General features: G+C 25.4%; 1 protein-coding gene across 1 annotated transcript; it reads right to left on the reverse strand.

Moving 5' to 3' along the window:
• Positions 1–2,123: 2,123 nt before the first annotated feature.
• LOC145834321 (dynein regulatory complex subunit 5-like) lies at positions 2,124–9,027 on the reverse strand. The gene is made up of 5 exons (XM_082941720.1): positions 8,798–9,027; positions 7,722–8,445; positions 6,210–6,332; positions 3,976–4,153; positions 2,124–2,576 (listed from the first exon to the last, which is right to left on the reverse strand). Exons 1-5 carry the CDS (start codon positions 8,976–8,978, stop codon positions 2,400–2,402), a joined length of 1,383 nt encoding a protein of 460 aa, XP_082797846.1. The 5' UTR covers positions 8,979–9,027; the 3' UTR covers positions 2,124–2,399.
• Positions 9,028–18,237: the final 9,210 nt, after the last annotated feature.

Consider the following 18,237-nt stretch of genomic DNA (forward strand, 5'->3'; position numbering starts at 1 on the left):
TCTAAAAGATTTTCTTGCAAAAAAATAATCTTTAATACTTCAATCTTTTACTTTTTGCTAAAAAAGTTAATATTTTCCATAGTTTTCTATGGTAGTAGGTAGAATAAAAATAGTTGAACTATAATACTAGTTCTAAAAAGTTTGTAAGATATTTATTTAGACTTCATTGAACTTATTAAAGTCTACATAATGCAAATATTTATTTTTTTGCATTCAAAAAACATTGTACCTCAACCGTGTAAACATAAACACCAACATCAAAAGTTGTACATGTAAAATCATGTGGTGTACAACTCGATAACCGAAAGGTTTTTTTCTACACCAGGTCCGTAAACAAAACTTTTGAGCGCTTTTTTTATTGTTTAATAAACAATATATATACAAAATTTAGTTATGGTAAAAACAATTAAAAAAAAAATATTTAAACTATAACTTTTTTACTTACAAATTTTATTAAAGTAACTGTAAAATCTTATTACCCAGCTATTCTTTTTTATGTATTTTATTTAAAATCAAAGTTTTTGATTTTTTAAATGAAAGCACATAGACCTAAATGATTTAATATCTAATTTTTGAAATACTAAATTATTAACATAATTAATAATTTAAAAGTTGAAGTTAAAAGTCGAGCTTTTACATCAAACTATTTTAATTTTTATAACCAAAAACTAGTTATCTACTGGATTTGGCCACTTTTTGGTAAGATCCGTATCTTAATTTTGGGAACAGATCCGGCTTTAGATCCAAAAACAAAAGTTTGAATGGATCTGGATTAAGTAATTTAAAAGGAGTAATACTCATTTTTCTCACAGAAACAAAACGCCTATACTTTAAATAAATCCTAAAAAGAAATCAATAATAAACAAACCCCCATTCTTAGTATTTTTTACAAATTTTAGTACGTATGTAATGCCGGTTAACAATTATTTATAAAAAAAATTCGTCACTACATAAGTTACTAAAAAGTTTATGAAAACTTGTTTTTTTTTGACTTTTATGGCATATGTTTTTCTCTGTGGATCAAAAAACTATATGCTTACTCTAAATTTAATTAACATCATACATCTAAATTTTTGTTCGAACATTTTAACATGAGTTATATTTTAAAGTTTAGTCACACGCCAGATTTTACTAAAAGGCAGTATATTGTCCACCCATTTTCTTTAACAAAATTAAATCAACTAAAAGTTAATAAACCAAAAAATTTAAAAATATACTTGTTTATTGTCTAGATCTAAAACATAATCATAGGTTAGAGATGCAAAACGTTCAATACGCGGGCTGGACTTGGTACACCAAGTAGGAACCTTTGGAGTGCCTCTGTTGTAGCTTTAAAACAACTGCTGCAAAACAACTAACATTGAGCATTTTTAAAACAAATATTTCATTTCTATAAATAGTAGTGTAGTACTTATAAATGGCAACTTCAATACAGTTTTTGTTTAAAAAATAGATCCGGATCCGGAAAATGACTGCCAAAAACTTATAAGTTCAAGTAAACCATCTACTTGAACATGTAGCTATTTTATTAATATTGAATAAAGTTTAAATACTTTAATTCATGAGCTTCAGATTTACAAAAAATACGATAGTTTTATTACACATCAATTATAGTTAATAAAATAAAATTCAATTAACAACCTTGGATTCTGAGATTAAAATATGAATACATGTTTTTTTACTGTGGTTTAAAATAGCGAGTATTTAATGTTATCAAGTTTCTTTACTAATTTTTTTAATTTAAATAATATGAATAATAAAATAAAGTTTTACAACTAGTTACAACATGTATTTATTTAATCGTAAAAATGCTTCTTATATAAAATTAACTTTATTATAATTTAATCTAAAGAAAGAGGAGCCTAAAAAAAACCATATTTTATTGGGCAAACATTTTTTTGTTAAATATTTTTAACAACGCAATTAGCTTTAAGATTTTTCCTATAAGTTTCAACTTTATATTTGAAAGCTAAATGATTAAATGATAAGTAAACAAAATTTATTCAAATTATACAGTAAAATAGTATAATGTAAAGGCTTCTAAAGCTTCACGAGTAAAAAACAGTAAAACAATTGTTAATTATTACCAAAGCTAATTACACACGTAGAAATATTAGTTTATATTTTAAGTTTACTAGTCAGTACAACTTCATTAATAATAAAGCAGTGGTTTCAAACTTTGCAGTACAAGATTAAACTTTAAATATTTAAGTTTATATATTAAGCAGAAATGAACGTATAATTATAAACAATTTATACAACTAAATTGCTTTTAATTTTTAATATAAGCATTTTTTTAAATACATTATATTTTATGAAGATGATATATTTAACGTACAGTCATACACCTTTTTATTCACATTTCAAAAAATTATGAGTGCATACTAAAGTTCTAAAACTCAAACTAGTGGCATGTGGCGACTCAAGTTATTACTTTTCCTCAACTTTTCTTTATTCATTTTAATTTTTCGATGAATTACGTATTCACTTTCTTGGCCACAATCTGTGAGTCGAAGGTCAAGATTTATCATTGAACTATTGCACTCCATTCCCTCTTCGATTTGCTTTCCTCCGTCCTGGATTATAAATAGGTTACAAATTATAAACTCAAGTAATTTTACTAAAGTGTGATCAAGTTTTTAATTTTAAGACTCTTTAAGGATGAAAGTTGTTAAACTAATAAGTCAAACAAAAAACTTAAAATAAGTAATACTCTACTTAACAATCAAGCAAGAGCAAAGTAATTCAAAATAAAATAGTAGAAACGTTTTCAAAACTAATACTGATAAACGTTAATATATGGATACACTTGTGATAAAAAAAAACACAGGTTGATAATATTTAAATAAGAAACTATCACTCTGGATAAATTAATTAATTTACTAAGTTTTGATACCATATCAAAAGTAACATTAATTTACTAAAAAATTAAGGTCTCTATATGTTACTTTTAAACATGTTTGTTAGTGTTCTAAATTATTGGTTTACTTATATTATTTTCTAGACGTACAGCATTAAAATTAAACAAGTATACTTAGTATAAGGTGTACTTCACTAAGTTAACATAGAAACTTACATTTTACTGATATTAAAAAATGTATATTTAGCCTGATTTAATTTGATTTAGCCTGACGCGTATGAACCCTGTAAAAAACTATACAGGTAAAAAAACTCTTCAAATACCTTCAATTTAGCTTAAGACTTTGTGGCGTAATTTTCTATTCCGTAATATCATGAAACTACTGAACACTTTCGCAATTGGTTCCAATAGATCATTTTATTAATTATGCATGTTAAAAACTTGTTAATCAGAAGTATGCGTAATTATGTTGTGTTGTATAAGCTTGCAGTAAATAAACTATACATATTTTCTACTTGTGTAATTAATGGGTTATAAACTTTTTTAGAGAAAATATAAAAACAGTTGTTATAATAAACTTATAAAGCAATAAAGTTCCGTTGCTGTCGCAATAGCTACTTAGTTAAGTTTTTAGATATCTCGAAGACAAATAAAAAAACGGGTAAAAAATAAATTCATATTCGTGTATATATATAAAAAAATATAATAAACAACTCTTTAATTGGAGCTTGGTAATAATTCACGTGTTTTATGTACAAAGCAATGACCACGATAATAAACTCTGGAAAAAGTAGTGGATTAAACCATTTATAATATACTTTTTAAAAATAAAATTTTAATCCAAGGAACCGGTGTACGAAAAATCTTTCGGTTATCGAGTCATATACCAGGATAGAGTTTAATGGCTATATACTTTTTATTATTTCTTTAAACATAATACATACTTCCATACATCCTTTTAAATGATATCAATGTGTTTTTGAGTATAAAAATTCCTTAGTATTGATAAGGATTTTTTAATTATATGCTTTAGTTTAAACACCACTTCACAATACTAATCAATAGAATACACAATACAATATGAACAAATAACAAAAGTACTAAATAAAACGTACAGGTCCTATTCTGTTTCCAGAAAGATCTACATCCTGTAAAACTTTGTTCTCTTGTAAAAGTTGGCAAAATGCAGCAGCCGCAGTTTCGGACAGGTCATTTGATGACAAGTACAATTTTTGCAAACTTTGGTTTTGTATTAAGGATAACATAATAGCCTGACCTCCTTCGTCTTCAACACTTTAAAAATTATATAAAGATTTTTTGTCAGATTCTAAATATAAAACAATGTTTTGCCCAGTAGAGCTCTTCAGTTATCACTTTAAAAATAAAAAATGTAAGTTAAACAAAGAAATGGAAGTGACCATAAATAAAAAAAAAAGTTTTATTTTCGAGTAAACATTACCATAAATCAAAATTTAGATAAGATACCAAGCATTAGTATTAAAATGTTTATAAACTAAAAGAATATCAATATATGGTTATTGCTGACGTATTATTAGTTACTATAAAATAATATCTAACTCAAAGTTATACTTTATACCAGTGGTCGGCACGGGGTACATGAAATTTCTTTTAGGGTGCACGAGACTTTTTGGGTGCATGAAACTTATTTTGGGGTACATGATTTTTTTTTTTTTGCGCAGAAACTAAATCAAAGTTTTTTTTGAAATCTTTCTACATTTAAGACATATTCAACCTTGATATCTAATTGACCATTTTGTTGTTAATAAAACGACCATTTTTGTACTCTCCTAGTTCTATTCTGTTACATTATGTAAAAATTCTTCCACCCTTAGCCGCTTAAAGAAAAACCGAAGTGAGCAAATCTCATAGATTCTTAAAACAAAATAAAACGGTTAGTGTTCTATCAATGTTTAATTTTATTAACTCTTATTGTTTAAAAGCGTTTTGCTACATTAAAAATCACTATATTAGTCAGCTTAATCAACTGATATTTGACAAAAAAGTAGTGAGGCCAAAAAAATTCAATTATGTCTTACTTATAAACAAATTAAAGTATAGAAAGGGTCAATAACATCAGGGCTGTCACATACTTAGCTCTCTTAAAATAATTAAGTCTAGTTTTAAATCATAAATGTATTAAATTAATCTAGTTAGTATTTTAGACCTGGGTGATACAAGTAAAATACTGTTGTAAAAATTAGATCATCAATATTAAAAATTTATTGAAATGGAGAAATGAATAGGGTAAACTGGTAAATTTAAAGTTAGCGTGTAAAAATTAACTGGGTGTTACCGATTTATTAGTAAAAAAAAAACGATTAAAAGTGTTTACGTATTCTTAAACACTGGCGGTGCTAAAGAATGGAAATTGGGGTGCACATAATTTTGTGATTTTGGTTCACGGATTTGAAGTAGCGTGCCGACTACTGCTTTATACAATCTAAGATAAAATAAACTTTATAAAAAACTAAGCTTTTTTTTTTATTATTTTTGAAATATAAACTAAATAAAAACTTAAATAAGGTAAAACAGTGTTAGTGTATCTTTAACTTGAATTATATAATTGGTATTTACTTGAACTATTAAAAAGTTGAGGTATTTAAAATTATTTTAAGAAGAACTAATATATAAGGAACTAATATAAAAAAAATTCTACAGGAATAACTTGAATTTGCGCATAAACAAACATATACTTATATTTAACAAATTTGGGAAAGAAAAAATAAGAAATTGTAAACCAGCTTTTAACATTATGACGCACTTATCTTGATGTCTAACTCAGGAGTCGGCAGCGTTTTATAAGTCGCGGGCCAATTTTTTCTAGAAAAACTTGTTCGCAGGCCGCTCTGTTTAAAAAAAAAGTCTTCCGCAGGCCGCAGTTATTTAAAAACAGTTGTAGTAATCAATATAAAAGTACTATTACAAAACAAAAACGTGATAAATTAAGCAATAGTAGATCACTAGTAATATGTAGTTATTGTATTAAGAGCCTATCTGTAAGCTTTTACTACAAATACTTTTCGAACTAGTAATTTTAAAAAGGTAGGTCTTGAGCTGAAAATTTGGGCTGATGACTTTGGATTTGAGGACCGCATTTAGCCAACCCCTGATCTAACTTATAGTTAAAATGAAAAACTTCTGCTTAAAACTAATGATTTTGTTTAAAGTACACTTTCAAATTAAATAAATATATTTTTCCAAGTTTTAAATAATCTTTATGCAACAAGTTTTAAACTTCGGAAATGTATGCAGGAAACGATTAATTCAAGTTTACTAAATCAAATTATAAAGTTTATTAAAAAGTTAAGGAATAGAAAAATAAACTAACCGATTTAGGCGAAGATCAAGCTCTTTGAGTGTTTCTGTTTTTTTGAGAGCCCAAGCTAATGCTTTTGCTCCTTGAACTCTTATTAAATTGTTACGCAGTATGACAACTTCAAGTTTAGGACAGCTGAAATTAAATTACACTTGATCTTATATAGCTTATCTATTTTTTAATGTAAACATAAATAACACTATAAATATTTTCAACTTATTAATTGTTTACCAAAAACCTATTTTGATTATAAAACTTATAAGAGTTTTACAACATAAAAGTAATAAAAAATATATGCAACATAACTAAATTAAACTTACCATTGTGTATTCAAGTATTGAAATAAAAAAAAATTATAAAGAATTATATTATTATCTATGTTAAACAAATGTGCAATGTTTAAAGTTAACATTTCCTGAGCTTTGTAATAAGTACATTCTATTATTTTTTTTCTTTTAATTAATGTTTAACAGATGAGATGGGGCTATGGTTAATAAGGGTAGGAGTCTAATATGCACCAAGGGACACTTTTGCACGGGTTAGTTCTTTTATTAAACTATCACTATTACCTTATACCCTTACTTTTTGTCGATAACCATTCCCTTGGTTGGTAATTTTTGCTTTAATTTTTGTTTTTTATTGGTTTTTTTTTTACTAACACTGTTACCCATAACCCTTCTCTTGGTCGTTAACTTTTATTTTTATTTTCTATTATTTATTTACCTTAATTTTCTTGTTTATTTTAACTTTATTTTTTACTCTCATGCAAAAATGACCCTCCGTGCAAAAGTGTCTTTGTGCAAAAATGTCCCTTTGTCCTAAAAAGTGTTTGAGCACAAGTTTCCCTTCGTGCATATTTGACCATTTGTGCAAAAATTTCTTTGTGCATATTAGACCCGTTCCTGGTTAATAAACATTGTTGAAACTTAACTTGTAGAAATACTTATTAACATAAATCAATCTTTAAAAAAAATTACATAAAATATGATAAAAATAGTGTTTTAGAAAAATAACTTTTTATATTTAATTCAACTATTTAACAATTGAGTCAATCGAAAATTGCAATAAAGTATTCCCTAATCCCATAAACATCTAAAATATTATTTAGCAGTTAAACTATAGAGCTTACTTTAAATATAAAAACTTATAATTATTAACATTTTTGTTTACTTTTATACTTAAATAAAATGCATACAAAAAAACTGTTTTGTAAAGTTAATGAACAAAAAAATTGGAATTGAGATACTTTTCTTTAGTTGAATTTAAATGTCAGCAAATAATATAAAAGATGTCATTAGGTTGCACCATAACAATCAAAAATAAACTATTAATTTTAGAATGAAATTGTTGTAACTTTAGTATTTTTATAGTCAATTATGACAGTATGTATTATAATACTTTTTAACAAGAAACAATACAACTTTTAAAGGTATAAATTTAAAACTTTTGAAACATATATTATAGTTTAAGTTTTAAGAAACATTAGTGCATAATACATAAAATAATATTTGTTAAGAAACTAACAAGTTGTTTATTAACTTTGCAATACCTCTAGTACCACGATCAGAAATTGAATTATGAGAAAGGTCAAGCTTTTTTAATCTTGGGTGATTTAACAGTCTTTTTATTAAAACTCTAACTTTTTCATCGTCTATTTTGCATTCATGTAGACATAGTGTATTTAAATTTACACACTTTCTCAAGCAATTAGCTAAAGAAGTGCAATCTCTTAATGTAAACTGATATAAGCTCCATTCAAAGTTCATACCAACACCTCGAACTCCATACTGAATTTCCAACTCTTCTAAAAAAGGTAACTTGTCAAGATAACCTTCAAAGCTAAAATGGTCTACAACAGGAGACTCTGAACTTAAACTCATTGCAGAAGTTTCACTCAAAATATCCTCATATTTTTTAACTTCTTTACTTGGTGGTAGTAGCTGGTTTATTAATAACTTTCTTACATAAGCTTTACAAGTATCAAAAGCTTCATCTACCACAGATAGTTCTGTTTGCTCAGGTACATAGTTTTCAACAACATGCTGAAGATGCTTTTCAAAAAACATTCTCTTCCAACTTCCATTATGCATTGAAACATCAAAGCCCTTATACTTTGACAAACAGCATCGCTTCCAATAGCTCTCATCATGAATAAGATGTGCAGTTATTTTCAGAGGAACACTGATTGATATTCTCTCAAGAACACTCACCTTATCTCTGGGGTTAAGGCTAAGTAAAACTGGATTGTCTAAAATTAAATTTGTTTAAAATTGTTGATAAAACTTAAAAGTATGTAGTTCAAATTTAAAAACTTTCTTGCATATGTTATTTTAGATTTTATATAAATAATAGTATTGAATACTTTTGCTCTAGACTAAGACAGATTATCAAAAATGTACAGTTAACAACTTTATTAGAAATCTGCCAGAAATTTACTTAATATAAGAACATTACAACTTAAGTTTTTTTTTTGAGTAAATTTAGTTTAAACAAAAAAGAATTTTTTGTTATGAGAAAAAAATAGATTTCAAAACCATTAATTTTGTAAATTTCAAATACAAACACCCTTAATATAATAGATTTATAACTCAATTACATACTTTTAAAGTTTTTTACAATATGATCTAAGGTAAGATCTTTTAGCAAAGGAATAGTACTTAAACTCCATTCTTCATCTTCAGCAATGACTCTTCTTATGTCTTTTGCATCAGGATTTAATGTTGCATATCCAGTTGATTTTGTTATTTTTATGAGGTTTGGACGAAGATCGGTCACAACCATTTTACTTTTTTGTTTAGAAATCTTTATTCATGCATAGTTAATTTTTTAAACTGTATCTAAAAGAACAATTATATAAATAGTTTTCGTAGTATTATAAAATTTTATTTATAATTATAATACTATTTTCAATGATTATGAAAACACAAAAAACTATTTACATATATTCAATTAGTTTATGTTTCTTCTATTTTAGCTTTTGTTATTTAAACTGTTTTATCTCACTATGGTACTCTGTAAATATATCTTAGTTTATCATTATCAATGTATGTTTTGTAATATTTTATTTACTAAAGTTTTGATTCACTTAGTTAGTTAATAAAAATAATGATATTCATTTTAATTTTGTTTTAAGCACAACAATCAAAAAACATTTTAACTAGTCTAGTCTCTTAAAAATTAGCCAGTTTTTGACTAGGGATGACTCTTTTTTGAGGGATTAAAATGTATCCAGTTTTTATTTGAAATATAAATTCTACGATTTTACAATGTCCAGAAATTAAAATTATTGTTTTCAAAAAATTTGTTTTAAAACAATCAAAAGAATTTTTTTTAGTACTATAAAAATAAAAATCACTAACTCTGAAATAGTTATTAAAAAAATTTATACGTACTTACTTGTTGTTACTTTCAAAATTCTTACCTATTATGTATTAATTACTTAAAGCAAAAAGAGTTAAAAGAATTAGCTAAGGGCATAGCGGATTAAACATTTTTTTTACTAAAAATATTATTTGCTCATATATGAAAGCTTCAATTACAAACTACAAGTCAGATTTTGTAGAACTAAAAATCTTATTTAAGGCCATAGGGGGGTCCGACTTTTTTTTTTACAAAAAATAACTTTAGCTTTTATATGAAAGCTTTAAATACAAACTACAAGCCTGTTTTTATAGAATTCAAAAATATAATTTAACTTTTGAGATATTTCATTTTTTGTAAAAAGTTTCCGATACAAACGTATGGACCACAAATTTTTCGGGGTCAATTTTCTCGGAAATTTTAAAATTCACTAAAAACCTATCTCCTCCTTCATTTTTTGATCTAGAGACTTCAAATTTTCAGGAAATGTTCCTTTTAATATTTTGAAGAATCTGAATGTTGGAATTTTTGAAATTTTGAAAAATAAAAATTTTATCCACAAAAAACTAAAAAAAAAGGGTAGTTTTTTGACAATAATTTTTTTTTTACTCAAAATTAAAAAAATTCCTACAATAGATCTTTTTAAAGTTTAATAATACACATTCTGTAAAAATTTGAGAAAGATTACTCAAAAAATGAAGGAGGAGATAGATTTTTAGTGAAATAGTCTTTTTTCGCATTTTTAGTTTTTGCCTTCCATAAGGAACTTATTGAACGCCCTTTCTTTGATCGCTTATATCTCAAAAGTTACTCTGAGTTTTTTTAAGCGGTTAAAAGTGTCTGATAGCTCAGATTAAATTCTACAAAATAAGATCAAGTTGTAAAAAACAAAGTGGACCCCCCCCCTATGGCCTTAACTTTTCAGATATTGTAAGCAATTTTTCTGTGAGATTTTCAATACAAACGGTGATACAAACGTAAAGACTGCAAATTTTTAGGTGTCAATTTTCCCAGAAAATTTAAAAATCTATCTTCTCCTTCATTTTTTGAGCTAGAGACCTCAAACTTTCAGGAAACGCTCGTTTTATAGTTTGAAATACTTTTAATGATGCAATTTTTAAAATATTAATAGATAAAAGTTTGAAACTAAAAAACCAAAAAAGTAGGTAGTTTTTTTTAGTAATAATTTTATTTTTCAAAATTAAAAAAATTCATTTATTGAATATTTTCAAAATTTATAAAGTAATAAAGTGAAAATTTGAATAAGATTTGTTAAAAAAGGAAGGAAAAGAAAGTTTTTTAATGAAATAGTTTTTTCTTGTATTTTTGGTTTGCACCATATCTTAAAAACTACTTTTACTGATTTCAAGTGGTTAAAAATGTCTGATAGCTCAGATAAAACTCTATAAAATAAGATCAACTTGCAAAAATCAAGGTGGACCCCCTTTATGCTCAAACATTAATTACAACTGGCATTTTCATTTAAGTACTTACTATAATCACTTTTTATAGAATATAGTAAAATAAATGTGTTATCAAACTCAACTTATCCATTAATAAATAATAGTACTTTTTTTCATAGTTATAAATATTTCACCAAATTAACATAGTTATAAAAAAAACAAGGTGCATAAAGCATCAAAGCAAAAACAAAAGTAAATCAGTTTCTGTTTTAGATATTCTGTATATTAGTTTTAAATATCCTAAAACGATAAAAAGGCACATTTAGGTTATAATATAGGACAACTTTAAAAAAAAGTAATGGTCAATAAAAGGTTAATAGTTGATCATTGTTTTCTAAATGTGAAGAAACTGAATTCCAAAAAAATAAGCTAAAAATAGTGTGGAAATTTGCTTTAATTCTAAAAGTTGCTAAAGATTTTTTGAATTTTTTTAAAGGTTTTCTGAGTTTCTTACACGTTATCTTACTAACAAGTTTTTTAGTTCATTTTAAGTATAGAATGGTTTTTAAGGTATAAACTGTCTTAAATAGTATAACAACATAGATAAAATAAATTAAAACTACTTTAAACCATTTTTTATATATTTTTTTTTTTCGAAAAACAAAATGTTTTAACAAAAAATATTTTACTTACCTTTTAAAAATTTAACACTTTTTATGGAAAGATAGTCTAAAATTCCATGTTTTTGAAAATGTTTAGTTTAAAAATTTCAGGTTTGTCAAAATTCAGATCTTTCCTTATTTTTTTGGCAAAAAATTCTAAATTCAAGGTTTTTCCAGGATTCCAGGCTTTTTAGCAACCCTATTTAATATAAAAAAGATTAAATGGTAGAAGAGTAAAAAGAAAATAGTTAAATTTAACTCAATCTTGTTAAAAAATCAAAAAAAAAACTAGAATGTTAACAAAAGTTAATCAAACTAGCCTGAGATTTTTAAATTAACTAAAAAATAGCTCAAAACAGCCTGAGTCATCCTAAGTGTAAATGATGTTGAATTCTTTCATATACATAATTATTCATTTTATTTAAGTTTAAAAAAACATAAACTTTTAGAGAAATTGATATTTTAGTATCTAAGAAAGAAGAAAGAAAGAAAAATGTGAACGCTCACAACTAAGGTCAATGGATTGGTGTGGAGAAAGACCTTTTGGTCATTGAGCTGCACACCATTTACTTGTAACTAATTCTTTGAGCTAACTTTTAAGCAATAATGAAAAAATAAAAACAAAAACTTAGAAAGTAACTGTATATACAAAATTCTTTTTTTTCTTAAGTTTAAAAATGGTAAGCACCCTTTTTTAACCCATTACTGCCAATATTGACTATGGAAACCATAGTGTACCATGGGCTCCACACCGTCTCCTCCCCTAGATTTCTATTTTTATGATCATGTCCATTCACATTTTTCTTGTTGCCCTTTCTACAAGAGCAACCACAAAAAATGCAACAGATATCTGAAAATTTAATAAATGGGGAGAGTTAGTAATTTCAGTATACATAAAATATTTAGTAATGTCACAAAACTGAAAGAGCGCCATGTATTTTAAAATAGTGTCTTTAAATTTCTAGTATATGTGTGTGTAGGTAAATAAAAATAGAGCAAAAAAAAAATTTTAACTGTTTTATAGATTTGTAAACAATTCAGTTTTAAACAATAAAATCTAGCACTAATAATTGATAGAATTTGTTTAAACTACTTAAAATAAAATCACTCCTAACAATAAACAGCTAAATTTAAAAAACAAAATAATAAAACTTCACAAACATTCTGAAAAAAATAAAGTAATAATAAAAGTATTTAATTGAGTTAAATAAACTGTCTGTAAACCTAAAACTAATTTTTAACAAATAAAATTAAATAACCAGAATGTCTAAAAAATATCAAGTTTTTACTTCTAAACTTGAAATCTCTATCTTCTGAAACAATTTGACAATTAATATATAGTAAACAAAAAACTACAAAATAGAATTAAAACAGAAAAATTATACATCTAATTGTTTAATCACACTGTCAATGAGGACAAAACAATACTAATAAATTTTATGATATAAGATACAAATTAAAAATGTATATATAAAAATTAAAATAATAAAAATAATAAAACCAACCTATACCAATCAAGCTTTACCTTCACCCAGTTTAAAATACCGACAGCAATCAGCCCAAAAAAAAAGTTTAAGACAAACACCAATACAAAGATATAAGTTTAAATAATGGTAAAGATTATGCTTGATATTTTTCTGATTGTCTTTTAAGTAAGTTTTCTCTCATTCCATATTGAAATGCTCCAAGATAGCTCTGATCTATTAAGTTTCTAGGCAATTCTTCCCATAGTTTAGAACCAAGGTAAGATAATGTTTTAAGACCAAAGAGACTATTTACTCTGGGAAAAAAATAGTTTGTTTCGGCAAATCTTGTTAGATGATTATGCAGTTTATTAACGTTAACGGAGAAAAAAGGTTGAACTATAAAAAAAAGGTTGACTTGATATTTATTTTGCATAACTTATACTTTTTAGTAAGTAGTATTAGTTACTTGAGGTCTGTTAAATAACAATAAAAGGTGTGGCAGTCTTACAAAAAGAAAACAAAAATAAAACATTTCTAAAAATTAATTTTAATGGAACCTTTGTTGGCAAGGACTCTCTCTATACTTAGCAGTTCGTACTAATATATAAGATCAAGATAAAAATCTGAAGTATAAATTCTAAAGCTATTGAAAATGAAAGAAAGAAAAAAGGTGAACTCAGAACTATTGTCAATGGTGTGGAGAAAGACCATTCGGTCATAGAGCTTAAAATCATATATTTCGTAAACAATTTTTGAGAAGTTAGTTAATATATATTTGTTTTTATATTTTATGTTTTTATTGATTGTTTTTATTATTTAAGCAAATTATATTGTTACCCAGATGATATTAAAAAGATGTGAGTTCTAAAATAGGTATGCTATAGTAACTATGGTTTCTTTAGTTTTAACGTTGGGACTTTTATTTTTTTCCTTTAAGCTTTGGAAACGGGTCGGCTATAGTATATATACGTTGCAGCATTAGGTGTAATATTCGCCGAGTATTCGAATTTTTTTTTTAATATAATTTATCTTATAAAAGTGAATAAATAAATAAAAATGTACTTTTTATTCTAGTAGGTCTGAAGTTTACGAAAACTGTTTTTATGTCCTACTATTTAATTTTTATATTACCTTAAATTACGTTACAAAAATCGTATTTTTTTTAATATGAAAACCAAAAAAACTTTTGTACCGGCTAATTCTTTTATAAAGAGTCAAAATATGTTTTAATGAATTGTATGCGCGTCTTCCCCAAGCTTAGTAGTTTTGCAATTCAGTCTTCAATTTTTAAGTTTTGACTAATTTTTTTTCATTAATGACGTCACGAAAACAAGTCATTTTTCGTCTTAAAAAGCGTATATCAGCTAATTCTTCTATAAAGAATCAAAAATTTTCCTTAAAAGTCGTATTAGCGTCTTTCCTAGGAACTGTAGTTTTGCAAATCAGTCATTGAATTTATTTTTTGACCTATTTTATTTAAAAATGATGTCACAAAAAAAGTCATTTTTTGCAATAAACTCTTTTATTGGCTAATTCTCATTGCTAATTGAATAGCTAATATACGTTCTTGGTCAATGTAGTAAAGACTAAATAATAGAAATATTAAAAAAAATTTAAAATGACGTTTTGATAAAAGAAAGAAAAATTTATTCAAAACCAATCTGTTTATACAACTCAGGCTAGTTTAAATAAAAAGTAACAGCTTTTATTTAAGGATGTAGATGAAACTATTGTTTTTTGTACCTACTAAGCATTTAAATATCTAACATCCTTGAAATGATATTTGATTTATTAAAATAAAGCTATCTAACATCCTTAAAATGATATTTGATTTATTAAAAAGTTGTTGTAAAATTATTATCAATATAAAGCATAACCTGTTAAAGTCCACTTAGAAACTTTTTTTCAAAACTCTCTACTTACAACTTATTGTTTTCATAATAGGTTTTTTTTTTTATTGGTTCAAAGATGTATTTACGTTCGAAATTATCCTACATTTACAACAGTGGCTAAAAAAATTAAATCCGTGCTAGGATAATTAACTGTTAGTAAAATCGGAAACATAATTATACAAGTATAAGAAATATAATAAATTTGTTTTAAACAAATATTTAAAATTAAAAAATTTATGTTGTATTTAGATGAAAACAAGATTACAGAAAGCTCTGGCATGTAGCTCAGTCGTATATTGTTGATAACTAAAAAGTTATAAAAAGGTTATAGGTATTTTTGTTTAACAAATTTCATAATATCAACATAGTAATTCGTTATATTTTTATTTCCTTATTTTTATGAAAACAATATTAAAGATTTTACTTTTAAATAAGTTCAAAAATAATCAAGTAAATTATCTTATACTATTTTATTTTGTAAATTTACTTTTTTTATTGCTGTGTTGCTTAGTATAATTAGTAAAAATATTTTGTTATAGTTTCGGCGTTTACAAAAATTATTTTGAAGTTTTATTTTAAAAACTGTTGTGTTTTAGTCTTAAAAAATTTAAAAACTATTAAAAGGCTTATTTTAGGGGTCAAAAGTATATAAGTTCCAAAGTATAAACGTTAAATAAAAAACCTGATAACGTTTTTTTATTTTATTTTGTATACGATGATTAGCTATATCGTTATATAAGGCTTTTTAATATATCTAGATAGGTTAAAAGTCATACGTAGTTTTTTTGTCTTACTATTTAGTTTACAAATACTTAAAGTATAGACTAAAATCATGAAGTAAATTTCAAAATTTTTGTTCATTAAACGAATATATTTTAAGAAAGAAAAAAGTATTAGAAAGCTAAAAAATCGTTTAAAATATTTGTACTTTAATTTATTTAACTTGCAATAAACACAGTGTTTCCATGCTTATAATGGTGCAAAAAAACTTATATATGTTGACCAAAGGTACAACACAATGCACCAGCAATCCAAGTTTCATCGCAGTTTCCAAGTTTTTTATCTTCTTCTGCTGTCCGTAGAAACATTGACCTGTTTTATCGTCACGTGACACCCAATACCCCAACCCATAACTTTTGAACTGACCTAATAGCTGGGCGTTTCAGTAGGCGCCTGCAGTATAGCACTCTAGCTACTAATAAGCTTGAAATCGTGGACAGTCTTCATAAACTTAAATGTCCTAGACAAGATGTTAACATGTATTCAAGTGGTGTGCGACTTTATAGCCAAAATATTTTTTCGTGCACCAGGTCCTAAGACAAAATCGTTTATTTTTGTTATTCAATAAACTCTATCTCTAACAGTGGACTAAAAAAAAGTTTGTAAAATATATTTGTTAATATAAAAAACTAAAGTTTTAATATCTTTTCACCTATATTTTTTATTGAATTTCATTGATCGAGAAAAAAACCGCTCAAAATGTTAGTCAAAGACCCGGTGCACGAAAAAATCTTTCGGTTATCGAGTCGCGCGGTACTTTGATAACTTTTAACGTTTTGTCCAGGACGAAAGTATTACATGCATATAACTAAAACATGCTCACATATATTGTTTTTCTAACAGTTACTTATAATTTTAATAATAACATAAATTATACTGGGAACTATACTTTATTTATACGATTGAAGAGTTTTATCATTTAATACAATAAAAAATGAAATCTTTAACTACAATGAAAATTCTTTTCTAAATTTTTTAAAGATTTTCGTTTCACTGTGTCTTCTGTTTATTGAAATAGAAAATTAAAACATGCTTGAATTTAGTAGCAATTTAATATTCTATTGCATTTTTATTGCCGTTGCCTTAAACATCTCTTATTACGCTACTTAATTATAATTTTTAGCAAAAGTTAAACCTTCTAAAAATAAATGTCAAGTTTATTTTAAAAGAAATTTCGTATTTATCACATCACTTATTTATTCTTTTTGAGCTCTAAAGAAAGCCTATTATCAAAACTAAAAGTAAAAAATATTTGGTATATTAAATTTTTAGGCGTTCAAGCTAAGATACCTTTATACCCACGATATTAAAGACCATGATTAATACTTAGTCTTTGTAAGTAATAAATTTACTTCGAAGTTCGTGTTAAACGATTATTTACTTTTCCTTTATTTAGATAAATAGTTAAATTTTACTAGAAAAAAAAACTTTAACATTTAACATAAAGACTCATAGCTCATGTTTATATGAGCTTTAAAAAGCTAAAATATTAATTGCTGTTGTTGGACTCCTTGCACTTTTATCATAACTTTTAATAATAACTATGTTTAAGTGCTGTATTATTAGGTACATAAATCATGCTATATTTGTTCTACTCCAACTAAAAAAAATATTTTTAGTTGGGTAAAGAGTACAAAGGTTAGATGATTTAAAAATAAAATCTTACTAAAAATTCAAAAAGTATAGTTAAAACTTTGTTACTAAAATATATAAAAGGCTAAAGACAATAAAACAACATTCTTTTTTTATTAAGTTAAGGAAAATCATGAAGTTAAGATTTTAAAACTTTTACATAGAGGTGTGCAAATTAAATATTTTATTCACGACCGGTTTCGGTGGCAAAAAGTTGCGACCTCTTCAAGCATAATAAAATATTAAACTACATAAAAAACAATATAAACTTTTACATAAAAGATTAGGGATCAGAAAATTGCGACCCACAAGCAAGCTCCGAATTTGCTAAATTTAAAAAAAGTATGTATGCTTAAAACTTACAATTAGACGCTTTAATAAAGTTTATTGAACAACAAAAGAAAAGCGCTTAATTTCTAGGATCTAGTGCAAGAAGAACCTTTCGGTAATCAAGTCCCACACCATGGATACCTTTTAACGTCTTGTCCAGGACATTTATAATTAATGGCTACTGAAATTTAATGGTCTAATATTGCTTGTTTTAGCATTTTTTGTTTTAAAATAGTATATTTATATTGTTCACTAAACTTATTTTTAAAAATAGTAGCCTGAGCAAAGTTTTATTTGTATATAAAACTTTTAAAAAAACTGACATGCGACTTATTAAGTCCTGATGACCCCTGTACCTGACAAAATACTTTTTTTTTAGTATATACTAATATAGATTTAATTTTGCTACACGGTTTACTTAGAGCTCTTTTAAAGTTATAAATTTGGTTGATAAAAATTATTGTAGAAGTTTTGGTATAAAAGTAGTGATTTTTTCTATTGCTTATGTTTCGCCT

Source organism: Thalia democratica, chromosome 4 (assembly GCF_965202585.1).
Source record: "Thalia democratica chromosome 4, ktThaDemo2.hap1.1, whole genome shotgun sequence".
Taxonomy (NCBI): Eukaryota; Metazoa; Chordata; class Thaliacea; order Salpida; family Salpidae; genus Thalia; species Thalia democratica.